At 42.9% G+C, this 26,824-nt stretch overlaps 2 protein-coding genes across 7 annotated transcripts in view; one reads left to right on the top strand and one right to left on the bottom strand.

The window, feature by feature from the left end:
* Positions 1 to 15,013, bottom strand: part of wdr45b (WD repeat domain 45B) — a 37,679-nt gene extending 22,666 nt beyond the window's left edge. For 3 of the 6 annotated variants that reach the window (XM_042342502.1, XM_042342501.1, XM_042342500.1), the window contains exons 1-9: positions 9,342 to 9,408; positions 6,604 to 6,678; positions 4,178 to 4,279; positions 3,733 to 3,820; positions 2,739 to 2,833; positions 2,338 to 2,528; positions 1,786 to 1,871; positions 1,592 to 1,693; positions 43 to 164 (exon numbers count right to left, since the gene is read on the bottom strand). In XM_042342502.1, the coding sequence (XP_042198436.1) occupies positions 43 to 164; positions 1,592 to 1,693; positions 1,786 to 1,871; positions 2,338 to 2,528; positions 2,739 to 2,833; positions 3,733 to 3,820; positions 4,178 to 4,279; positions 6,604 to 6,678; positions 9,342 to 9,408 (928 nt within the window). Of the gene's footprint in view, positions 1 to 42; positions 165 to 1,591; positions 1,694 to 1,785; positions 1,872 to 2,337; positions 2,529 to 2,738; positions 2,834 to 3,732; positions 3,821 to 4,177; positions 4,280 to 6,582; positions 6,679 to 8,075; positions 8,824 to 9,341; positions 9,409 to 13,784 lie in introns of those variants that run through there. The other 3 variants (XM_042342505.1, XM_042342503.1, XM_042342504.1) reach the window with 3 other exon arrangements.
* A 217-nt stretch (positions 15,014 to 15,230) lies between these two features.
* Positions 15,231 to 23,964, top strand: fn3krp (fructosamine 3 kinase related protein). Its single transcript, XM_007888878.2, has 6 exons — positions 15,231 to 15,619; positions 17,029 to 17,180; positions 18,115 to 18,206; positions 18,854 to 18,936; positions 21,512 to 21,634; positions 23,244 to 23,964. The coding sequence occupies exons 1-6, from the start codon at positions 15,479 to 15,481 to the stop codon at positions 23,580 to 23,582; spliced, it is 930 nt and encodes a 309-aa protein (XP_007887069.1). The 5' UTR covers positions 15,231 to 15,478; the 3' UTR covers positions 23,583 to 23,964.
* The last annotated feature ends 2,860 nt before the right edge of the window (positions 23,965 to 26,824 follow it).

Genomic DNA, 26,824 nt, shown 5'->3' with positions numbered 1-26,824 from the left:
TACATTTAAAAAAAAGTTGGGAGTGAGAAGAACAGAACCTACCGATGACCGAGTTTGGCTCAGTGCCAAAGGCACAGATGCAAGGGGAGCCGAAGGGAACCTGAAACTTGGAAAAGCTCCATTTGGAGCTGAAGTATTTGGGAAGGAAGCTCGCTGAGGCCAAACTGCAATTAGAAGAACAGAGGTTATGGTTGAACCCCACACAGAGTCAACAAGCTTTCAAAATGCTCCAACTACAAAGCTAATTCATTAGAAGCTGTTAGGATTGCAGGAGGCCAGGATTCTGATCATTTCCCAGTTACTCCTGCCGGAAAGGATCAAGCACTGTCCTCCTTTACTCAGTGATTGCTCAAACTCACTCCTCGACGGTCTCCCCAGCTCCACTATTCAAGAGATCCAGCTCATTTGGTACGCTGCCGTCAGCATACTGACCCGGACCAATTCCGTACCCACACCTCACCAGTTCTGGCCAAGGCTCCACTGGCTCACCATCACCAAATGGATTGACTTCAAGATCCTCATACAGGTTCAAATCCTTTCAGTCTTTGGCACCTCCCGCCCTCTCCGACTTCCTCACTCCCCAATCCACCACCCCAAGGAGCAATCTCCCTCAATCCCTCCGCCTTGCCCCTTCTCTCCCCTTTTTCAAATCCCATCTGAAAACCTTCCTCTTCGACCATACTTACAGCCACCTACTCCCCCAGCTTGGAGTCAGGCTGTGTTACTGTTAAGCGCTCCGAGACACTACCCTGCATTGAGGGCGCGATATAAGTGCAAGTTGTTGAGCACAGCTTTGATGCTCACGCTCACTCACACGTTAAACATGGCCACTTGGATGAGGAACAGGAGGGACCTGTGGAATTGTAGTCTAGCATCTTCTGGTGAGGTGGGAAGACAATCGGTAGAACACACATTTTAATAATAATCCTTGCCTTTGATATAGTGCTTTTCACGTCTTCTAGACGTCTCAAAGCGCTTCACAGAATATACTGTAAAGTGAATTGACTGTATATTTGTGGGCAAAATGCAGCAGCCAATTGTGCATAGCAGCTTCCCACAAACAGTCGTGGATTGAGTGACCAAATTGTTATTTTATTTATTTCCATGAGGGATTATTATCAGGCGTGTGTGGTAAGGAAACCTGCCCAAGGTTTCGTCCTGTCAGGAATCGAACCTAGGTCTCGCTTGTGAGACGAGTGCACTAACCACTGAGCTTCAGGATTCTAAGTCAAATTTTGATTGATTCGATAACAATTTTTAAGAAAGAAGTAGATAATTATTTGGGGAGGACAAGTTTGCAGAGCTATGGTTAGAGAGCGGGGGAGTGGGATTGATTTGGAAGCTCTTTTCAAAGCGCCGGCACAGACACGATGGGCCGAATGGCCTCTTTCTGTGCTGTATGATTTTATGATACGTTGGGAGGGGTTTGTGTTTGAAAGTGAACACCCAACCATAGGTGTAAATGCCGGCTCTTTGAAAAGAGCTACCCAAATCAATCCTTCTCCCCCGCTTTCTACCCATAGCTCTGCAAACTCTCTTAAAAGTTGTTATCAAATTGATCATAATTTGACAAGCTCTATGTCCCACTTACCTGGATTGCTTGTTCCTTTTGGGGTCCTCAGCGGCAAATATGTGCACAGTCCCATGATCACTTGACACACAGATTAAGGAAGCATCTTGATTAAAGTTTATGCTGAACAAAAGTAAATTGAAGAGAGCAGTTAATGAAAGAATCGTGACAGAAGAGAAATCACAGCAAATGGTACAAGAGCAACACATTCTCACCAGTAAATATTTGCTGCTTGTGATCCTCTTCGTAACTCCTGGATGAGCTGCCCTGAGGTAGTATCAAAGATACGTATCAAAGTTCCCTGCAGAAGATGTTAGGGCACACAATTATGAACAGCTTTGTTAAGGTAACCACCATTTCCATTGATCAGCAGATGGAGGGAATAAATTGAAGGGCATCACCAAAGAAAAAACAAATCTTAACAGGAGTAAGCTGTTCTGGCGGGGGCAATGGGCAGCAACAAGGTCAAACAAACTATTTTTAAAAACCAAAAAACTCAAACGCATTAACTTTCATCTATTAATTTACAGCTTTAAACAGCAATTACACTTCACAGTAAATCCTGTGAAAGGCTTTATATGAAATATAAAGAACATTATATTTTGTAAAGCACATCTTGATTTTTTTTAAATGTGAAAAACAAATAAAAATTATTATAAAATTATGAAAGTCAAGTATTTACAGTATAAATCATCTCAGATTCAAGGCTAAAAAGAGAATCTGCTACTGAAGTAAAATACAGTCCTTCACACATTCACTCAGCTTACCTTTTCTGAAGCAGTTGCAATACGTGTTCCCTGGAGGTTTAAAGCGATGCAGCTCAAAGATCCCTCGTGGGCAGGGATATCAACTGGAGGTTTCTCAGTGCTGGCCAGGTCCACGATTTGCACACGGCCCGTGTGAGTCCCTGGAAAGGCCAACAGCGAATTGTTGCTGTTTGGACAAAGGACACACAAACCTGGAAGTGAGAAGAAACATTGTGAGCGCTGGTCGGCTCTGAACCAAACTCAAGGAATTCCTGGCACATTTGAAATTCCTAACTAACAAGTTGAAATTTACTACAAAGCCAGAAGTTCAAGGTGGATTCCTCACTACAGCAGCTGCTTGCAGTATAGGAAGGATTCCCTACAGATCCGGCAGCAATTTTTAATCCTCTAATCACACTTACCTTTGGGGTTGTAACAAGTCTCAAAGACGTGCAGCTGGTGAGGATTGTGAGTGAATGTGAAGACTTTAATCATGGAATCAAGAACCACCACAATTCTATGAGTGAAGAAAGCATAATGTTCAATATGGAAACAAAACAAGTCTGGAAACACTTCACTATGCTTAAGATTTTCCAAACCGAACTACTAAGGGTTCCATGAAAGCATGGTGTGCAGTGCACATCCTCCTCCCGAAAGGGACGTACCCCAATTTACCTTCTTCCCAGAGCCAAGGCTCGGGAATCCTGAAGTGTTCATTGAGGTACTGCAGCAGTTTAACACTAGCAAACTTTCCGCTGCTTGTCCAGCTAGGGCCACGCTACCTGTTCAAGCTTTGATTTGAAGGGTTAACAGAAGCCAAGTGGGAGAAATCCCAGTCCCAGCGACTGATCTGCTCTTCCAAGTCCTGCTAACTAGTCACACTGGCTGTTCTGTCAACACAATGTTTGCAATATTGCAGACACTGCAAAACACAACAAACAAGTCATTCAGGCAGTCAAGTCTGACCCATGACACTTGACGTAGGAACTGAACAAACAAGACTGCCACTGAGGAGCAACTCAATTATTTTGATTGTGAAAAATGTCACCTTGGAGCCAGCTCAGCCCCAAGGAATTAGCCTTCTTCCTCCCTCTCCAGGATTGTCATTTGCTGGTCATTAGACATTGACAAGCACAGTCGATCAAGAGAACTGAATTGAATGAGTTTATTGAATGATGTACTACAAGCAACAAACTCGCATTTTAGATCCTTCTCTGCTTTCAAACCCTCTAAAAAATAGATCACTTTCTCTGTACTTTTGATTAATTGCCCCTTTGTTCCCACCTCCTTGGGTTTCTCCAACCTCTCTGAATTGTTTTAAGTTATTCATCCCACATGAAAGGCAACATGAGTGCAAGTTGGTGTAAATATGGTTATGGAAGGTTTCAATATATTTGCTCTCTCCCTCCACATTACCTGTCTCTCCGTAGTTTAACAGCTTTGACCTCCGTAGAAAATTCAATTTCAATAACAGTCTTCTTCTTTAAATCATCCCAGATCATCACTGGAAAAACAATTATCAGTACATTTGCAAAATCCTCTAACACTATTCATTTAGGGAAATGGGGGGGGCATGGGGGGAGGATGAAGGCCAGACATTTTGTGTCCTTACCACAGCAAGGCATAATTTAATGATTTGCTTGGAGTTGCCATCAGCGCACAGGCAAATGACGGCATTTAAGACAATTTGAGAAGCTCATGCAGAGGATACAGGGAAAGAGCAGGGAATTGGGATCAGGGTGCATGGCTTCTTGTAAGACAGACACTATGTGGACTATGATCTTGGCCTTTTATTAAAAACAAATTGGCAACTTTTGACACCATCAACCCTCTCCTCCCCACCCCTCGACGAAAGACGCACCTTTATTGGGAGGATATTTAGGTTTTTTGCCACCTCCCACCAAGGCCAGGTAATTGCAACGGAAAAGCATTTCTACATGACCCACGCCTCCTTCCATAAACTCTGAAAAACAGAAATCAGAATCAACTGAACATCTGCTCTGTAAACAACAGTCGGCAAAAGCATCGAAAAATGTAACGCAGAAAGACAGCTTTATTATGGCCAGGCAAAGCTCCCTACCAATGTTGAGAAGCTACAACAAGGACATGAAGGATCCTACGAGGCCATTTTATGGGACTTTAAAATACTTAAAAGCACAATGAAAACGGTACAATGAAATCTCATTTCATAGACATTACAGGACATGTCAACTGGCCCATCGAGCCTTGGCTGCTGCCAGCTCATCACTTGAGCAATCTACTCCTTTCACAATATTTTTTTATATTCTTCCTTTTCAAATATTTATCCAGTTCCCTTTTAAATGTGATTGTCTGAAGCCAGGCAAAGCATTTCATGTTCTAATAATCCTCTGCATGGAAAAGGTTAATTCCAATTTCAGTGAAACTTTATAGTTTATTCCCTTTTGTTACTGATACAACCAGCAGGAATTATCTTTCATTATTTATCCTCTTAAAACCAAGAATTGTGATGACGTTTATGATTACACATCGCGGCTTATACCTTTTCAGGACTGAAGATGTCTTCTAAGTGCAATATTATATTTCTGCATAGATCGAGAGGGGGCCAAAAAAAATGTGCAAATCCCCAACACTGTTTGTGCCTTCCAAAGATGTACATTATTTTACATCTAAGTGTTTTTCTTTACCTTTACTCAAAAAACACAATAATAATTTGGTCACTTCAATCCATGACTGTTTGTGGGACACTGCTTTGAGCAAATGACTGCGGTGTTTCACCCACAAATGCAGTCAATTCACTTTACAGTATATCCTGTGAAGCGCTTTAAGATGTTATAATCTTATAACATTGTAAGATGTTAGTGTCCTAGCTGGAACTTGTTACAGAAGGGATCTTACAGCCAGTGGGGATATAAAACAACGAAAGAGGTTTCAGTGCACAAAACATGTGTGATAACACAGCCTGTTCTGTTACTGCATCCAAATCCTGGGATATTCCTGCAACAGGTCAGGATATTCACGTGTGAAGAGAACAACAGCACATATGGGACAGTGAGCGGGACAGTAAATATGCTGTGACTGGAAGAGATGAGTTTAAATGAACTATGTTTCTGATTGGAAGGATAATTTGAAATCTATTTTCAGGACTATTGAGCAAAGCTTCTATATTGCAATCAACCTCTTTTCTCGAACGTCACCCTTAATTTCTTCTGTGATCATCTTGAATGTAAATCCGTCATTACCACTGCCAGTTTCCCATTTAGCCTCACTCCCACATCTCCTCCCGACCACCCCTTTGGTACGTTTTCTTTTCAAAGTATTTTTTCTATTTCCCTTTTGAAAGCTATTAGAATCCGTTTCAACTAATGTTTTTGATGGAGCATTTCATGTCCTAAAAAACCGCTGTAAAATCCTTCTAAACTCCCTGAGAATGATTTTAAGCTTATTCTAAATGCATGTGCTCTCGATCCCTCTGTTTTCCTCCCTATCTCCACCCTCTCACCCCAACCATACCCCCAATAAGAGACCCACAGAAAACATAAATCTGCATTATTTACTGAACCACAGCAGCATTTCCACCTTCCCCTCAGAACCACCCAGGAGGAACATTTTACAACCATACTTTCTGATTGCAGCAGTTTCTGGGAGAGATTGAGATCATCTATTGGATTAACCTGTGGCAGAAACGGTGCTTAGTAAAACCTAAATCTTGGGCACTCATTTACCCACGATACAAACGAGCATCCGAGCAATTATTAAGATCGCTACGGTTTAATTTCAACTATAAATTAAACAGTAACTGCTGACCATCTGGGCATATTGAGTGAGACCATTGAATAAAAGGGAACATTTGGCACCTTTTGCTTCTCCCGCACATTGGGTAATGTTTTTATTTCATTCTTTTCCATCTCAGAGATTGCCAGGCAAAACGAGACAAGCTTTCCCTTGTCGCCTGTCATGAACTGTTACAACTTGAGACTTGAGAGAACAGGCAAAGAATTCTAGACTTAAACAAGCCTGTTCCTTTATAGCCCGACATACAGGAAAGTAACACAGTGATCACAGACTGGACAAATGGGCACAACTGTCACTAAATGAATGAACATGGAAAGTTCCTACACTTATCTTACACAAATTTACTTCAATGATCAATTACCATGATCATGGTAATTCAGATGACAAAGACAAAAATGGGAATTGACACATCTTTCATTCACTAATCCGAGACTTAATAACATAGGAGTGTTGTAGTAGTGAGAGCAGCAATCTACATCAAATCTGCATTACCTGACAGGCGATACCCCTCACCTTGTTTTTCCTTCTCTTTGAGTGGATCTGTATTGTACACGCGGAATCCATTTTCCATTCCACATGCAAAACATCCTGCAGCCAGGAGACATAAACAGGAAAGGTTACAGGCTGTGACACAATCTCTCACGTAAAACAATAATTTAAAGTGATTTTGGGACCGCTTATCCTAAAGGCGTTGAGACACTCAACATTTATGAAAAGGAAGAAATCAAAACATATCACGAAGAGGACCTTATCAAGTCAAAGAGCTCAAAGCAGTGGTTTAAAAGCAGTGAATGCTATTTAGGCTAGTGTGGCAGCTAATCTCACTACATCGACCCACACACAGCAATGAGATGTACTCCCAACTAAAGCATTTGTTGGTGAATCTACAATGGAAGTAAATTGGACAGGACACCAAGAGAACTGCCTGCTTCTCCTCCAAATAGTACCAGAGTACTGATTCACCTGAATCACCAGACAGAACTTCAATTTAACATCTCATCTGAAGGACCACACATTTGATAAAGCAGTGCCTCCCACCCCTACCGGAGTTTTAGCCTGTCTTGTGTCAATGATCCCAACATGGAAATGTGGAATACAATGTTGAAATGCTTGTGCAATGCTTAAAAAGAAAGAAAATATTAGCAGCAAATTTTTTTAAAAAAAAGTTGGTGACGGACAAAGTGCTCTTAGTTAATTCTGGGTTTGAGTAGCTTTTACATAAAGTGCTATGGCTTGGAAACAGCCCATTTATCCCAACTAGTCTGTGCTGTCTTTCTACTCCACACAGGAATGTGACAGCAACTAGATATCACATACACTATGTATCAGAACTACTAAAATTAACTAGCCATTTAGTGCCATTTAGGTACTCAGGAATCCTTTTCACTTCTATTTTTTCCATCTCAAACAATTATCAGTTTTGGCATCACAGCTTTTTAAACACATCCTGAAGTCTGTAAAAATCCTGTGCTTAAGGAAAGGAAATCGGTCTCAGTCCGTTGGTCAAGTGTTCAAAGGCTTGTGCAAAGCGGAAATTAACTCAAGATTCAAAATTTAGGCAATTGTTCCACTTTATCACCATTTGATGCAAGTAGCAGCGATATCAAATCCTGAGCCAGTTAAAAATATGCCAGCTTCCAAAACAAAAATCAGCAAGCAGTGCGGCAGGAAATACTAAGTGTCCTGTTATAGTGCAAACAAAGAGGGCTATTTGGAGGGGTGAGGGGAGTGCAGAGGACATTTTGGCAACAGCTAGAGCAGCCTAACAAACTGAAAGAACATACAAAATTAACTGACATTAGCAATAACATATTAAACCAGGTAAACTAACCCTGAAAAATAATGTATTGCTTTGGTACAGGTGAGCAGTTAAGTAGTGGTAACCACAGAGTTTCATCTGTGTGAAGCACATTTCACAATACTCGTCCATGTAGAGCCACTCTAACCACTATGGCCATCTTTTTGAGTTGAGAAAGTGTCAATACCTGAAGATTGTCAGAGAAGCCAGGGAGGCTGGTCAAACACCCGCAGTACCTTCGATTTCCATCTCCTTTTGTCCTGCTTACCCCCTGACTCCGGTCTGCTGTAACCCTTGTTCATCTCGCCATTGGTGGCCAACTTTTCAGTCACTTTTCCTCACTTCTCTGGAAATGTTCACCCTTTTCTTCTCCACTCAAAATCTCTTTTGGGCCAAATTCCGGAAACTTCCCTCTCTTTCCCTTCATACTAAGTCACCCCAAGTCTTTGTAAATGCTCTGAGATGCTCATCCTGCATGAAAGGCTCTGCAGTATACAGCACCTTGTTGCTATACTGTCAAATCATTCCCAAGTTCCTAGTGCCAATTTGCCACTTTGATGCATTGTATAACTACACACAAAATGCAGGTCACTAAATCCTCATTCCTTCTACTTTGTCCCATCTTCCTAAAGACCTTCCTGTTTAACCTATGGTCACCTCTCCTTTCTCCCAAGGTCGATGTCAAGCTCCGCCACGGTTAAACGCTCCCAAACCACTTCCCTGTGTGGAGAGCGCTGTATTAAAGCAAGTTGTTAGTTGAAGACAAGACCTGATACTCATTTAAGCCTCATTCAAGGGAAGATAGTAAGACAATTCTGAAAGGATAAAATTAAATGGGCAACTAATAATCACCAATTGTACATAAAAACACCCATCAATACAAAAAGCCGCACAACTGCAAGTATCTTAATGAGAGAGATCCCGACATTAAAAACAACAACAACAACAACAACAACAACTGGCGTTTCTATAGCTGTTTGCACTCGAGCTGAACAATGGCAGAGTTTGACACTGAGCTGCAGAGACCGAGTGGGTGATACCAACCACACTCCCCCCCCCCCCCCCGGGGCTCTCACACACTCCCCCCCCCCCCCCCGGGGCTCACACACACTCCCCCCCCCCCCCCGGGGCTCTCACACACACACACTCCTCCCCCCCCCCCCCGGGGCTCTCACACACTCCCCCCCCCCGGGGCTCACACACACACACACTCCCCCCCCCGGGGCTCACACACACACACTCCCCCCCCCCCCCGGGCCCCGGGCCTTTCCCTGCAGGAGCCGCTCTGGTGCTCGGGCTGACAGTCATCGTGATCCTGGTTGAAGAGGCCGCGGACAGGAGGCCGGGCCCGGGGCGGGGGGCCCGGGGCGGGGGCCCGGGGCGGGGGGCCCGGGGCGGGCGGGGGGGCCCGGGGCGGGCGGGGGGGCCCGGGGAGGGGGGTGGGGGCGCTCACCGTGGTCCTGGTTGAAGGCCGCGGACAGGAGGCCGGAGCCGCGCGCGCTGCCCGGGAGTAGGTTCATCCTCCGCTTCCGGTGGCGCCAGGACAACAAGAGGAACTCAGAGCAGCCGATCCGTCTTAAAGGCACAGGCGCTTAAAGGCGCAGCTGACAGTATCGGCCGACACTGCAGTGTTGTTACATTGTTGTTGGAGACGATCAGCCCCGACATCAGATACAATCAGCAATAACTTTCAAAAGGGAATTTGGGATTTGTGGAGTCCTGTAGCTCAGTGGTTAGAGCACTCGCTTCGCAAGTGAAAGACCTGAGTTCAATTCCAGGCAGAGGGCGAAACCTTGGGCAAGTTTCCTTACTCCACACAGAGCCTAATAATAATCCTCCAAAACAAAAACAATAATAAATTGGTCATTTTCAATCTACGACTGTTGTGGGACATTGCTGTGTGCAATTGGCTGCCGCGTTCGCCCACAAATATACAGTCAATTCACTTTACAGTGTGTTCTGTGAAGCGCTTTGGGACGTCCTCCCGACGTGAAAAGCGCCATATCAAATGCAAGGATTATTATTATTATAAACACTCTGGTTTGGGGGGTTCTCGGGGGAGGGGCCTGGGGGGGGCCTGGAGCGTGGTCCTGGGTGGGCACTGAAGGGCATTATATATAGATATATATGTAAGTATTTTTGTAATTGAAAAGGAAACATTTGCAGGGCTTTGGGGTAAACGCGGGGAGTGGGTCTAACTGGTGGCTCTCAATGAGCCAACACAGACACGATGGGCCGAATGGCCTCTCTCTGTGCTGTAAGATTCTATATTAATTTAAGATTCAGCTTTAAATGGTTCGGCCCCAAAACAGTATCTGAAAAGAGGAGGGAGTGTCCTGGACAACAACAGCAACTCACATGTATATGGTGCTCAACGGTAGCATCTCAGAGACAAGAATCACTCACATGGTCATTCACTTCATGGCTGATTGCGAGCTCTCAGTGTGCACAAGTGGCTGCCATGCTTGCCCACAAACACAGTCATTACACTTGACAACAATCACTTGAAGTATTTTAAGATGTTTTGATGTGCTAAGATGCTATGAAAATTAAGTTCTTTCTTTCATAATAATAATTAATAATAATAATCATTGCATTTGATATAGCACCTCATCAGGTTGTTGGGGCATCTCAAAGCGCTTCACAGGATATATTATAAATACTATTGACTGTTATTTTGTGGGCATAACCTAAAGACGTCAGTGTCTGTTAGCATAAGGGCATCACCAAGACCCTTCATATGAATGTCTCTATATCAAATTCCATGATTATTATTTAAATCAGACTACTCATCTTTAGAAAAATACCAGGGTAGGCTTGATGGGCCAAGTGGCAAATTTCTGCTTAGTACCATTCCATAATTCTATGAAGAACACTTGGATATCAACCCAATGCAAAACAAATCCAAAGTGAAGGGCATTGGATAAACCTTAATTTATTGTGTTGTAAATAGCTCTGAGCTGCCAAGTTGATCCAAATCTCACTCTGATGACAATTCCAGAATCCAAATTTGCCTCCAAGTATTTTTTTAAAAACTGAACAGGTTACTTTATAGCTGAGTAGTTAAGGAGGTAATCTGCTGGCTTTATGACTTATTTACTCACATACACTCAGCCATGGTGACCCATAATCTTTACTTGCTTTTCAAAACTGATAGTTACTTGTCAAGGTTTATAAGAATTGACCCAGGGTCCATGGAGCTTGGAATTACTTGGTTGAGATTGGGAGCTGAGAAACAGCAAAATCATCAAATTTAAGTTATTTGGCTTGAGTTATTAAGAGAAGGTTCAAATTAAAAATTGTTGAAAATGGTTTTGAACGATATGTAATTCCTGCATTGCTTTGCACTATTTAACTCAATGCAAAGGACATCCAAAATGAGAGCGCAGGTCCCCCCCTCCTGGATTTGGAGATAAATAACAAGGCATTACAAAGCACAAAGTAACATCATTTACACACACACCACCTGCCGGACCAAAGTGTGAAGTACACTTTATGGATTCCAATACTTTTATTTTCTTATGTGTTTAATCCCATGGCTTTATTCAATGTTACTTTGTGTTCACTCAAAATGACATTCCTCCACCTTCCTTCAGCCTAATTCCTGCACTGCCTCTACTTTAGCCTTTCTCAGTCACAATCAATATCACCACCATAGAATCATACGACATGGTAGGCCATTCGACCCATCGTGTCTGTGCTGGCTCTTTTAAAAGAGCTTCCAAATTTATCCCGCTCTCCCCATAGCCCTGATCAATCCTACCCTTCCCCCCCAAACCCCATGCAAACTTGTCCTCCCCAGTTAATTATCTTCTCTCTTAAAAGTTGTTATCGAATCGGCTTCCACCACCCTTTCAGGCAATGCAGTCCAGATCCCAACAACTCGCTCTGTGAAAAAATTCCTTCTCACCTCCCCTCTTTTAACAACTATTTAAAATCATTGCCTCGGGTTACCGACCCACCCACCAGTGGAAATAATTTTTCCCTATTCACCTTATCGAATGCCCTCATCATTTTGAAAACTTCTATTAAATCTCCTCTTAAATTTCTCTGCTCCAAGGAGGATAATCCTAGCCTCTCCTGATAACTGAAGTCCCTCATTCCTGGTACAATCCTGGTAAATTTCCTTTGCACTTGACATTTTTCCTAAAGTGTGATGCCCAGAACTGAACACGATCTCTAGCTGAGGCCTAACCAATGTTTTATATAAAGGTTCATCATAACATCCTGACTTTTGTATTCTAGGCCTCTATTTATAATGCCTTGTATCCCGTATGCTTTTTTAACAGCTTTATCTACCTGTCCTGCCATCTTCAAAGATTTATTTATATGAACTTCCAGGTCTTTCTGTTCCTTCATCCCCTTTAAGATTGTACCATCAGCTTATATTGGCGTCTTCAATCTTCCTCCCAAAATGCAACACTCCACATTAAACTTCATCTGCCACATGTCTGCCCATTATTCCACTCTGTCGGTGTCCTCATTCAGTCTGTTATTATCCTCCTCGCCGTTTACTACTTTTCCTAGTTTTGTATCATCTGCAAACTTGGAAATTGTACTCTCTATACCCAAGTCATTTATATAATGATTGATTGTGCCATATTGTAATTGCTCAACCTCGGCACATCCTTCCTACCCCACATCCAATTGATTCAAAATTTCGCCATCCATGTCCACACCCAAACTAAATTCCGCCCCCCTCCCCACCCCCCCCATCACCCTAGTAAGCTTGATTGGCTCTCTATTGCAGAACATAACTATTTCAAGCTCGTCTCACAACTACAAATCATTCCATGCCTTTATACCTCTCTACCTCTCCAAACTGCTTATACCTCACTCTTCTACCTGTCCTTTTCACTTGGCTGGCTCAGGCCTTCTGCAGGTCCCTCCACTTCACCATTAGCAGCTATGCTTTCAGCCACTACCATCCAAACTTATGTAACTCGCTACCTCAATCACTCCACCTTGCCCCTTTTTACCCATTTTCAGATCACACCTGAAGACTTTGTGCTCCAAGATGCTAGCCTGCGTGAAGGGCGCTATATAAGTGTAATTTGTTGTTATATAAATCCAAGTTGTTGCTCAACATCATTCACAAGTATGGGTAGGAGAAGTCATTGTGCTCCAGTCCTGCGTAATACTGAACATGGTCACAAACAGAGGTGTTCAATTAAGCAAGGCTATCTGAAGTTAACTGCAAACTCGAATGTTGCATTGAGTACACGGACTGCTGAACTAACCCAGCCTCCAATATTTCTACATTTCTGCAAAGGGCATGTGTTTAAAGAAGAGAACGCCTGTATCAGAAGCAGCTAGCTCACTTGAGAAACTGATAATGCAATAGTTTTATCCTGAAACAATATGCAAAATAACATTAAAGAGCATTTGTACACAATTTTTTTAAAAATAGTTTAATTACAAAAGAGTTGAATAATTCAGGACATCTTTGCCCCTACACGATTGACACCAAGGACTTCTTTGGCATTTCCACTCCATTAGTATTGAAAATTGTCCCGGGATCCAAAATTATAAAGCGCTCTGAGATGCCGGCAGGCATGGAGGGCGCTATATAAATCCGAGCTGTTGTAGTGTAGTCCTACAGAGAAACTTATATTTTACAAATCACTAAAGTAACAATAATCCACAACAGTATCATTCACCAAAACTGTCGAAAAGATTTAATTCCCACAAACAGCTGAATAGCATTTCTGTGATATTCACACACAGACGCACAGCTTACTTTGCTTGTCAAGACAAATCGTTTTCCTAGAATTAGATCCTTCAAACCATTAGACGGATGCGTTTCTTGAGCGTAAAGATTTGAGATGTTTAAACAATGTAAAGTTAGGTGCATTGCATTAAAAAATAACCCAATTCCCAGCATCACTTCACATACCTAGTTAAAAATCATACCCAGTTCTGAAATCCTTCAATCCACATACAGTCCACAGTCACATGATACAAGTCAATAGTCCAGCTCACACAAAAACAGACTGAAACACCTTCGTCTTTTTAAAAACATCAGCATGAGCGGTTGAAAATCTCTCCTTCACACGACAACACTCACAACAAACAATCAGGGATTCTGGTAACAACAATGTCATTTGCAATCAACGTGTAACGAGCAGCAGCATTAGTCATTCCCTTGTGTGCAAACATTCAATTGGAATCCACAGGCCTCTTCAGAGTTTCTGATTCTGTAGCACAGCTTATCAGGCTGTGTATGTAGTGGTTTACATTTCAGCTTCTCCACGTGAGGCTGTGGCTAAGAGATTTTGCAGCTGTTCCGAGGGCAGGTCTGTGAAGGACTTTGGGAAGGGCAGATGATCTTGGATTTCTTCAGGCTACTCCGTTTGTTGCTGTTGGCAGTGACAGAGTAGGAGCGTCCGTGCATCATTCTGGCATTCAGTCCATTGGCCATGGAGAAAGATTTGAGGTGACTCTTTTAAGGCAACAGAAAGAGGCAGTTTGTCGACGAGATGCACAGGAAACAATGGCTCGACAGCAGAGGTCCTGAAGGCTTAGTATTGCAAAGAAAAATAGTGAATCAGTTATAAAAACAAATTAGCTTTATCAAGAAGAAATTAAATAGGCGATCAGAACAAACTGCACATACAGCATTACAATACAGATTTACATTTAAATTGCGCCTTTCACATTGGAAAGATGTCCTAAGCCACATTATAAACACTAAATGTATTTATCTACAAAAAGTAGTCACTACATTTGATGGTAACTGCCCAAAACACTGATATGATAATGTTCCTATAAATAGGCAAGTTTTTCTGGCACTAATTTATTGAAAACAAAATTAGGCCATAATTTCTGATTGTGAGAAGCACTACCACTGATGTAATGTTCAGAGATGTTCAAAATAGAGGTAGAAATTTACTGGGGGTTAGTATCTGTATTAAAGTGAGAGAGTGAATCAATGGGATTAAAAGATCACTCCAGATCCTAATAAACTGGTGGAACATCTCGATAGGATGAACCCCAAACCGAACCCCAACCCGAACCGTCGCCAATTCTCCTGACAAAGACTTTGTGTCGCGACCGACAACCAAAGCCTCTGAGACACTGCGATGTGGAGACTTTCCAACATGTTCCCGGTCTCTCTCCGCGGGTTTGTTGCCCAGTGTCCCCGCCCCAGTTCTACCCGATGATTGGGCAGATTAGCCGTCAATCAATTACTTAAAGCCCCTCCTCCCCACCGAGCATCGTGATGTCACTGGATTGTTCACATCCCGCCCGCGCTCCCTACAGCGCATGCTCACCTTCTCTATGTGCATTGTGGGAGATGTAGTTCTGTTTCAAGTCTCAGACGCACAACACCGCGCGGGAGGACTCCGGCTCCCGGCACACACCGCGGCTGTTCCAGGTCATTCCAACATTAAAATAAACGCTCTCAGAGATGGACTTTTTATCTGTTTTAAAAAAAAGCCTTTAGTCGCCTCTGAGCAAAGTTAAACATCAAACACCGCGCGAGATGAGTCTTCATTGGGGGCTGTGAACTGAAAATAATTGTAGTGTCTAATTGTGTGTTCGTGTCGGCGGTGACGTGACGTGAGGCCCGAGGTCGCTGTGGCGGGAATGGAGGCGGCGCTGAAGCGGGAACTGGACACCACATCGCTGCGGCCGTTCGGTCACGGAGGAGGCGGCGGCATCAGTGAAGGGCAAAGCTTCCAAACTGACGCGGGGACCGTGTTTGTCAAAATCAACCACAAAAGTCAAGTTAATGAGTTTCTTCTCAAGGGTTGTAATCCCGCGCCCCCACACACCCACACACACCCACACACCCCCACACACATCCCCCCCCCACCCCCCCACACCCCCACACACACACCCCCCCCCCCACCCCCCACACCCCACCCCCACCCCCCACACCCCCACACACACCACCCCCACACCCCCCACCACCCACCCCAACCCCCCCCACCACACACCCCCCACACCCACCCCCACACCCCCACACCCCCCACACCCCCCACACCCCACACCACACACCCCCCACACACCCCCCCACACACCCCCACACCCCCACACACCTCCCCCCACACCCCTCCCCACCCACACACACACCCACACACACCTCCCCACACCCCCCCCACACCACACCCCCCACACCTCCCCCACACACCTCTCCCCTCCCCACACACCTCTCCCCCCACACACACCCCTCCCCCCCCCCAACACACCCCTCCCCCCCCCACACACACCCCTCCCCCCCCCCACACACACACCCCTCCCCCCCCCCCACACACACCCTCCCCCACCCCCCACTACATACCCCTCAAACCCCTACCCTCCTACACACCGCCTCCATCATCCCACCCCATCCACTTATATCTCCCCGATCATCTCAACCCCCACACCTCCCACTCCAATCAATCCCCAAATCCCAGACATAACCCCGCCAGTCAAATCAGAACCATCCCCACAAATCACTTACAGCCCCACCCTCGCACTCCCCCCAACAACAAAACCTCCATTAACCCCCACACACACATTCCCCACATCTGACAGCACTCACCCACTCCCATCACAACACTGACTCATTCGACAAACTATCACCCCTCCACATAAACACGAATATAATCCAATACAACTGCTAACTCCCCCACATCTCAAACCATCACCTACACACCAATACAGCCTCGCAGATTTCCTGGACCTTTAAGACAAATCTGAACAACCTCTGAAGGATAGGGAGCCAATGGAGTCGGGCGAGAGTGGGGGAGATGGGGTCATGGAGTTTGGTGCGGGACAAGACACGGGCTGCAGAGTTCTGGATTATCTGCAGCTGTGGAGGGAGCAGTTGGGAAGGCCGACAAGCAGGACGTTTGCACAGTTGAGCCTGGAGGTGATGAAGGCATGAACAAGAGTTTCAGTGGCCTGAGGGGTGACGTAGTAGAGGAGTCGGGCGATGTTATGGAAGTGAGGGAAGGCAGAGCATGTTTTGGCTTGGATTTGGGAAAGAAGAGGGGCCAGAAATGGAGCTGGGAGATGAGGAGAGAGGTTTTAAAATGTTGCAATTGCTTAGTTTCAATAGTCGCTTGCGTTAACACATTCCTAATAAACATTTCTAACCTCTTCTCCTTTTGCACTGTTGACCATCACACTCTCAATATATTTGCCAATAGGCCAGAAGAATGTTTGATGGTGAATTAGCAGGTTTAGATGCAATCTTGAAAACAAAGACAGTGAAAGTGCCAAAGCCGGTTAAAGTGATTGACCTCCCTGATGGCGGATCAACGCTAGTGATGGAGTATTTAGATATGAGCAGCATAAGCAAGTAGGTATAAAAAATCAAATGCCTCATCAAATCATTGTTTAGAAATATGATGGTAGATAAAGCCTGGTTCTGAGTTTTTTTTAATTGCTTGTTTTTTTCAGGGGTTGAACACGAATAACTCACTCTTTCCTTTCCCAGCACTTCAATCATTAGTTCCTCTAGTCCACAGCACAGAGACTGCCCTGGTCAAAGTTCTCTCTGTTGCCTTCAACACTGTTAACCACTCTGTCCTTCTCGACCGCCTGACCTCTCTGCTCCACATTCACAGTTCTCCTATCTATCCTGACTTCACTCCTACCCATTCCAGTAACTCCACTTTGTCTTTTCAAACAGTTTCTTCTCCCAGCCCTAATTTTCTTCAGTTAAAGGTAGAGAAGACAGAGGCTTTGCTGCTAGGCTCCTGTCAGGCACTGCCAGTATGAACCTGCATGATTGAGCACTCCACCTGTTGGAGCCAGTGCAGAACCTCGGAGTCCTGTTTGACTCCCGACTGCCCTTCAAATCCCATATTCGTGCTCTTACTCGCTCAGCTTTCCCTCACCTCCGTAAAATTGCAAACCTCAGCCTTATCTCTTCCCCACCCTCAAACCATTGAGACCCTCATCTGAGGCTTGACTTTGCCAATGCCCTGTTGGCCAGACTTCCCAGCTCTTCCGTACACAAGCAGCAGATTATCCACAACTCTAAAGCCTATGTCCTCTCCCGCACCTGCCTCCGGGAGCCTATCATCCCCATACCCCAGCAAATCAAGTTCAGGATCTTCATTCTCACCTTGAGATCCCTTCACCGTCTTGCCCCACCCTACCTTTGGTTCTATCCTTGTTGGAGGTCCGCCTCAAGAAATTACTCTCCCAAATGAATATTCTTCATAGCTGTATAATTTCAAATACTTTGCAAATACGTGCCACCATTCCTTCTTATTGTTTTCTTCTAGATACATGCCTGACTTGGGAGAGCAACTGGCAGATCTGCATCTGTCCAATGCAAAGCTTCGAGAAAGCCAAAACAAAGAGGCACAGACTGTTGGTAGAGTATTTAAGTTTCTGCTAATTGCAGAGCTTTCCAATAGCAAGTTGTGCAAATTATTGTGTACCTTTCAATGGTATCAGCAATTAAACACAGGAAATCTTGTTACAACGCATCTTGCTATAACATAAATTTGTTACAACATAACTGGTTAGTGAACATTTAGTTATCTGAAAATCTAAATCCAATTGCAATGTTAAGTCTCAAGTGTAATTACGATTTGAAGCACAATAACACTTCAAATCCCAATGGAGCTGTACAGCCTCAGAGCAACTGGGCAGTTTTCTGAGAGTGGCTCAGTGATCATGCAATCGGTGACATCACAACCTGGAGGCTGCTTTTGAAACAGGCTGACAAGTTTGACTTTTTTTAAGACTGCTGAAGACTAATCGAAGCTGGAGTTTGCTCAGGCATGCTGTTAGCGCATTACTGCACAAATCACGAGGTGCCAGGGAATTGTACTGTTTTAGGATGTATCTGAATTGTTCGAATGAAGATAAAATATTCAGGTATTAAAATAAATTTTTAGCAGCATCAGATGGTACGCTATATGACTTTTAAAAACAATCTCGGATATCTACAACAACAAAGCTTTTGCCAGTAAAGCTTTCGGTATAACTTTCTCTCTCTCTCTCCAACCGAGATAGGCAAAGGAGCAGGGCAGTCTGAAATCCAGTACATTGATAAGTTTGGGTTTCATGTCGTTACCTGCTGTGGTTACTTACCTCAGGTAGGCTGCTTATGCACCCATCGAGTCTGTGCCGGCTGTTTGAATAGAGCAATTAATGTCAATCCCACTCCCCGGCCCTTTCCCCATAACCCTGCAGACCCGTCCTCCTCAAATACCCGTCCACTGCATTTTTAAAAGTAGTTATTGAATCGGCCTCAACCACCCTTTCAGGCAATGCGTTACGATTCGAACAACTCGTTGTGTAAAAAAAATTCTTCTCACCTCCCCTCTGCTTTTAGATACTATTTTAAATCTGACCTCGAGTCACCGACACACCCACCAGTGGAAACAGGTTTTTCCCTTTCTAACCCATCAAATCCCCTCATGATTTTGAAGTCCTCTATTAGGTCTCCTCGTAACCTTCTCTGCTCCAATGAGAATAATCCTAACCTCTCCAGCCTTTCCTCATCATCAAGGTCCCTCATTCCTGGTACCATCCTCGTAAATATCCTCTGCACCCTTTCCAATGCCTTAACATCCTTCCTATAACCTAACTAGTGTTTTATATAGGTTAACCAGAACCTCCTGACTCTTGTACTCTATGCCCCTACTTATAAAGCCTAGTATCCCATATGCCCTTTTTACAGCTTCATCTACCTGTCCTGCCACCTTCAAGGATTCATTTACCTGAACCCCCAGGTCTCTCTGTTCTTTTACCCCCCTTAAAATTGTATTACCGCCTATATTGCCTCCCCTCATTCTTACTACCAAAATGCATTACCTCACATTTCTCCACATTGAAACTCATCTGCCATGTGTCTGCCCATTTTACCATTCTATCTATGTCTTCCTGCAGTTGGCTCCTGTCCTTCTCACTGTTTACTCCCCTATCTGACTTTGTGTCGTCCGCAAATTTGGAAATGGTGCTTGCTATATCCAAATCCAGATTATTTATGTATATTAAGAGCAGTGGTCCCAATACCGATCCCTGGAGGTACACTTCCCTCCAGTCAGAAAAGCAGCTGTTCACCACAACTCTCTGCTTTCTGTATCCTAGCCAGTTCTGGATCTATATCTACCACTCCTGTGTCCAACGAAGATTGAAAAATTGTAGCCAAAGCCTCCGCTATTTGTACCCGTGCCTCCCATAGTAACCTTGGCTGCATCCCGTCCGGACCGGGCGACTTATCTACCTTCAGTGCAGTCAACCTTTTTAGTACTTCTGTTTATACTTATCCTATCCATTTCCTGTACCCTCTCCTCCGATACTGTGGTGCATCCACTTCTTTTGTGAAGGCAGACGCAAAGTACTCATTCAGCACATCAGCCACAATAAGATTTCCCCCTTGGTCCTTAATTGGCCTCACCCTACCTTTGACTAACCTTTTTTTCTTGATATGTTTGTAATTCCCTTTAATGTTACCTGCTAACCTTTTTTTGTATAATCTTCAAATTCATTGATGCTCAGAATGAAATCTGAGGTCCAGCCACACTAAAGTGATGAGTTTTATTCCTGCAGCTGTTAGGATTTATTTTTCATTTGATCTTTCTTTTAATAGCAGAAGTTCAAAGGGAAACTGAGATCAAATATGAAGACTGAAAGCATATTCAGGGCAGAATATGTTGCTTGGAAAGCAGAAAGCACTTTAAGAAATAATAGTAATGTCCTGATTGCTTTAAAGTACTATATTTGAACGGTGATAGGCCAGGGATGGGTTAGATTTTCACAAGTTAACAAATGCGGTTTGGATGAAGAGGGGCCTTCAGCACCTTTTTCAGATCCTTTCACAATATCAACTCTGTTGTCTTCCCATTAACAATATCAAGCTTGTTTTAACAGTGTCTTGGATTCTATCACCCTTTTTAACTACTCATTCCAGTTGTTGGTTCTCTCTGTGTATCCTAAACAAAACTTCATAGTGGTTGTCCTGAACTTTCCTGCCATGGCTTTGAACCTCTGCACTCCAGTCTGCTTTTTCCCCCTTTTTCTGACTTGTTCTGGGAGTATTTTCTCTTAATCCCCAAGGTGATAGCGCTCTTATTTCTGCACATTGGAAATTTTAAAAAAAACTCATACATGAATTGAAATAAGATTGCAGCAATTGCCTAATGTTCCATTCTCTTGATGATTTTACTCTGAAAATGAATGTAATAATGATCCTTACATTTGATATAGCATCTTATGTCTTTGAGACATCACATAGCGCTTCACACAATATACTGTAAAATGAATTGACTGTATATTTTGTGGGTGAAATGTGGCAGCCAATTGCGCACAGCAGTGTCCCACAAACAGTTGTGGAATGAATTGACCAATTTATTATTTTTTTTTCTTTTATTACCCTCGGAAAAGCAATCCGCCAATTGACTACCAACCGGGTTCCTACTTACTGCTAGGTAAACAGGCATGTGGAGCAAGGAAACTTGCCCAACATTTTGCCTTGCCGGGAATCGAAACCAGGTCTTCCACTTGCAAGACGAGCGCTCTAACCACTGAGCTACAGGACTCCATCCTTGATAATACTCATGTAAACATCAAGTGTCTATTTATAAGATGCTTTTACAGCTAACTGCATCATTTGCTGACTACTTTCTATGGCTGAGTTGTTTAAAATCTTCATCTTTATTCCATCAGATAAATGACTGGCAGAGTGACTGGGTGACCTTTTTTGCTCGCCAACGGCTTGAAACCCAGTTGGACATGATTGAGAAGGAATACGGTGACCGTGAAAGCAAGGAGCTCTGGTCAAAGCTCCAGGTATACTGATTTAACATCCAAACAGCAGCATTACTAATAATGATCCTTACATTTGATATAGCGCTTTATCACGTCTTGGAGACGTCTCAAAGCGCTTCCAACAATATACTGTAAAGTGAATTGACTGTATAATTTGTAGGCGAAATGCGGCAGCCAATTGCGCACAGCCATGCCCCACAAACAATCATAGAATGAATTAAGTTAATTAGTTAGTTATTAATTTATTAATTAAGCAAGTACCTAGTAGGCTGCAAATGATCAACAGTACTGATCAGGCACTTGAAGTACTGAAGTTCAGTCAGCTGGAAAAGGGTGTGAAATTCTAATTATCAAAACTTGTAGATTGGTGATAATAGTGATTAATTAATACTCCTGAACTTCGAGTAATAGTCACTTGATGATCACCAACATGTTCTACAAATTTATTTTTCTCCAGAACAGTACCAACTACTATGTTTTTTCCTGTTCCAGAACAGTACTATCAATGCAACTTAATTTGTTCAATGCTGAAATGTGACCACTTATCTCAGAAAACTGAAGTCCAGATACTACATGAACTAATTTGTGGATAGGTAGGTGGGAAGTGCAGGACCAACTTCCACTGTTTGGAACAACATTGGTTTAGCAATGAGCAGAGAAACAAGAACTATGATGTGGAAAACCCCCTTGCGTTGCATTTATACTGTATTCCCACTTCCAAATTGGGTGGTAGGAGCAGAAAAACACAGCTCTAAATATAAGAAATAGGTTTTCAAGTTAAAAATCAATTGAAATACCTCTTTAAAATTGCACTGAAGTATGTTATGCTTGCAGTTTTGTTTTAACTTTACACAAACTACCAAAAAACACTTATTGTCATCTGAAAAAAAATACTTTTTCTGGATTGTATTTCTATACAGTTAGTTCCAAGAATATAATCAATGCTGAGAAACACGCTTCTGGAAATAAGTGAAAGTGGTTCCATATTCAAGAAAGGTGAACGATCCATTACCCTGAGATTAATGCCATGATGATACCTGGAATTTCAGTTAGGGTTCCCCGTTACCAATGTAGTTAAGAGGAAATGTGATCATACATGAGGGGGAATGGAAAGGATTAGGAGAGATGGAGGCTCATGAAGTGAAAAACACTAAACTAGTTAGGCCAAATGACTCGTGCTGTAACATTTTATGAAAAAAAAAGGTCAATAGGAAAGAAAAGCATTGCACTTAGAAACATAGAAATCTACAGCGAAGAAGAAGGCCATTTGGGCCATCGAATCAGCACCAGTTCAGAGCACTTTTGTAATACCTTTCGTGTGAATGAGCACCTCAGAGCCCTTCACCCAAACTATGCACACGTGCAAGCAGAGAGGACGTTTAAGTCTTGATCAAAGGCACGGTCAAAGAAATATGTTTTTGAGAGGATTTTGGTGGAAGGATTTAAAGATACAAGACAGGGATTTGGGGAGAGAATTCTAGAGAGGTAAAGATTCAGCCACTCATATTGCAATGAAAGAAGTGAGGAACGAGCAGCAGACCAGGGTCCATAGTGTCAAGGGCACCGGTAGCAAAATAGTACTTCAGGAGATCGCAAAGATAGGAATTGATGGATTTTTTTTATTTTCAAGTTGAAGATCCCAGGTTTGTTTGGTGGCATGGAGATTACACCAGCTTTGCTCCACGGAGACCTATGGGGAGGAAATGTTGCACAGTTGCATGATGGGCCTGTCATTTTTGATCCGGCTGCATTTTATGGTCATTCGGAATACGAACTTGGAATAGCTGGAATGTTTGGAGGATTCGACAGTTCCTTCTATACCGCGTACCATAGAAAACTTCCCAAGGCTCCAGGATTTGAAAAAAGGCTTAAACTTTATCAGCTCTTCCATTACCTGAATCATTGGAACCACTTTGGGACGGGATACAAAGGATCATCAATAAGCATCATGAAAGCTCTGGTCAAGTAATTGAACAAATACAAATCCCTGCTGGTTAAAAAAATACTAATCCATAGAAATAGTCACAGACTGATAACAAATACTTTATTTAATGTGTGCTTGATTCAAACGACTTAACTTATTGTCTTTTTTTAAAGAAACACTAGAGTGAGATTATAACATTTTTAAATTAAAAATCAGTAGTCTTTAATGTGAATGAAGAAATCCAAATTTAATAGTAATAATTTGTTTCTGGTTATGTTGAGAGATTTCATTGCTTTGCATCACGGCTGTGGCACTCTGATACTTTGAACACAACAACATCTACAACAATAACTTACATTTGTTAGCGCCTGTCTACGATAATAGTGTGGCTGCAAAGCAAATAAAGTTTCTGGACCAATGTTGCAAATGTGCGTGTTTGAAATAGTCCTTTCTTCAGAACTCAACTGCATCCTTTTATAAAATCGTTCACGATAGCTTGTCTGTAAAAAAAACTGTAAAAAAACATTAGTTCACACTGCAGTAAAACTCACTTATCGTATCACTTAGGATCTTAATATGATTTACACGAAGTATGAGTTTACAGGTAAATTCGTGTTTGTTGATGGGTCAGGACTTCATTTCCCATGATTCAATGCAAGCTGGTAAGTGTAGTTACTGGTTTACAAATTTGAAGATTATTTGCTTTACAAAATATAATTAGTGCAAACAAATCTTAGTGTTTTTGGTAGGAAATTGAATGGAACATGGGTGCATGTATGACTTAAGCAAGTTTTACTGTATTTTTGATATTCTATTAGCTGAGTGTAAAAATTGTGCCAAACACTCTATGAAAATATTTTATACATAGATAATCCGAGCGCTCAATACATGTAGCAATCAAACCACAAATTGTGGGAAAATATTGGTTTTAATGGTGTGTTAATTATTTGTGGAGCAGAACTTATTTCCAAGATTAAAAAAAACTTTTTATAGAGATATATTGATTTTATCAGCTACAAAAAGTGTTTCTATGAGGGATGACGGTGATGAGGTTTAATTATTCACGAGTGGTTGAATTATGCAGTGAAGAGAACATTTAAGTAGAATTATTTGTATACTTAGAACTGGGTGGGATTTGTTATATTTGAAGATGCCTTTTTACCGGTTCAGCTAAACAACTTATTGGCAGCCAGTGTAGTTACTATCGATCATCAATTCACATTTCCAATCCTTGTGATTTGCATATTTGGTTAAACGTTCATCAGTTTGATTCACGTGATGTTTCAATGCAGATCCCAGGATTCGAGAAGAGTTAATTCAGAATTGCCAACAGAATTTTTTCCCCCGGGCAGGATATGATGCCTGCTGCTCGAAACACTCCCCTTTGAAAACCTCAGAGTTGCACAAACAAAGCCATTAATCTGATGAGTCAGATGTCAGGTTTTCTTGCTGAATAACAACCAACAGTACAATAGCTGTGTTTGTTTGTGGAAAACATTGCATTTCCTGGTGGAGGCCACCTCTGCCTTTTGACCCAGTTAGTTATTTGACAGCAACCTTACAAGCACATCTGTCTGTGATCTATTTCCTTTAGTTCGACCGCTTTCATATTCAAGTCCCTTCACTCTTTGGCACCTCCCTACCCCTCCGACCTCCCCAATCCACCGCCTGGCACTCAACTTGCAACCGGCCTCCTGCTCGTCCCTCGCATCATCGGAGGTCGCACTTTCAGTCACTATGCCCTGAAACTCTGGAACATTCTCTCTCATTCCCTCCGCCTTGCCCTGTCTCACCGCTTTTTCAAGTCCCGCCTGAAAACCTTACTCTTCGACCTTATGGCCACCTCCCCCGCCCGGCTCGGAGTCAAACGGTGGCCATGGTGAACCTGCCCTGGGATCCAGCGCCACACCCCAAGAGCTGGTGGCTTCCGTTGGTGCAGGTGGCTGTTCCTGAGATGCGGGAGGTTGTTTAGGTCCATGTTGACAGGCACATTGGAACAGACTCCCAATGTGTCTGGCCGGACTGGGGGTGGTCTTACTGGTGGGAACAGGGGTGATGTTAGTGGGGATGGTGTTATTGCGGAGGGTTTCGCTGTTCTAACATGTTCCTCAATGTGCCGTCTTGTTTGATCCACCGTTGTTATTTTAATTTTCTGTTTTAAATTTGTCCTTGCCCAGGAAATAGCCATTGTTTCAAAGGTAAATCAAATTAAAAAGAAAGTTATTCCATTTCTATATCTCCACTTATTTAACTCTGGCCTTTCTTGCTCTACATAGCAACACCCCATACTTTCCCTCACTGCCCATGTCCTTTCATGGATTTAACAAAAGCAATTCAAACCGGTGCAACATCATCTTTCATTCCTGTAGCTCAGTGGTTAGAGCACTCGCTTTGCAAGTGAGAGACCTGAGTTCGATTCCCATTAGGATGAAACCTTGCAAATTTTCGTTACTCCACACACTTGATGATAATCCCTCAAGAAAAAAAAACAATAAATTGGTCATTTCAATCCACGACTGTTTGTGGGATACTTCTGTGCGCAATTGGCTACTGCGTTTCACCCACAAAATATGCACTCTTTCTATAAGAATCTTTCGCCTCTCTATTACAACCTTTTCCATCTCTCACACTTTCTATCAGAATTTTCTCCTCTCTATCACACTTTTTCTGTTACAATCTTTCTCTCTATCACACTTTCTCTCTATTGCAATCTCTGCTCTCTCACACTTTCTGTCTCGCAATATTTCTCATCTCACAATTCCTCTCTATCGCAATATTTCTCTCGCAAACTTTCTTCTCTCTATGACACTTTGTCTCTATCACACTTTCTCACTATTGCAATATTTCTCCTCTATATCGCACTTTCTTTCTTGTGCAAACTTTCTCCTTTTCTCTATCACAATCTTTCTCCTCTCTACAACACTTTCACTCTCTAATGGAATCTTTCTCCTCTCCATCATACTTTGTCTCTCTCTATTACAACCTTTTCGTCTCTGTCGCACTTTCTGTCTCAAAATATTTCTCCTTCTCACCATCGCACCTTCTCACCATCGCAATGTTTCTCCTTTCTAACACATTTTTTCTTTCTATTACAAGCTTTTCCCTCTCTGTCACACTTTCTATCAGAATCTTTCTCCTTACCACACACTCTCTATTGTAATATTTCCTCTCTGTCACACTTTCTCTCTCTGCATTCCAATCTTTCTCCTTTCTAACACACTTTCTCTGCCTATCACACTTTGTCTCTATTGCAATTTTTCTCCTCTCAATCACACTTTCTCTCTTCT

Source organism: Callorhinchus milii, unplaced genomic scaffold (assembly GCF_018977255.1).
Source record: "Callorhinchus milii isolate IMCB2004 unplaced genomic scaffold, IMCB_Cmil_1.0 Scaffold20, whole genome shotgun sequence".
NCBI lineage: Eukaryota > Metazoa > Chordata > Chondrichthyes > Chimaeriformes > Callorhinchidae > Callorhinchus > Callorhinchus milii.
Note: the sequence above shows the minus strand (reverse complement) of the source record. Positions and strands in the feature narration are given on the sequence as shown.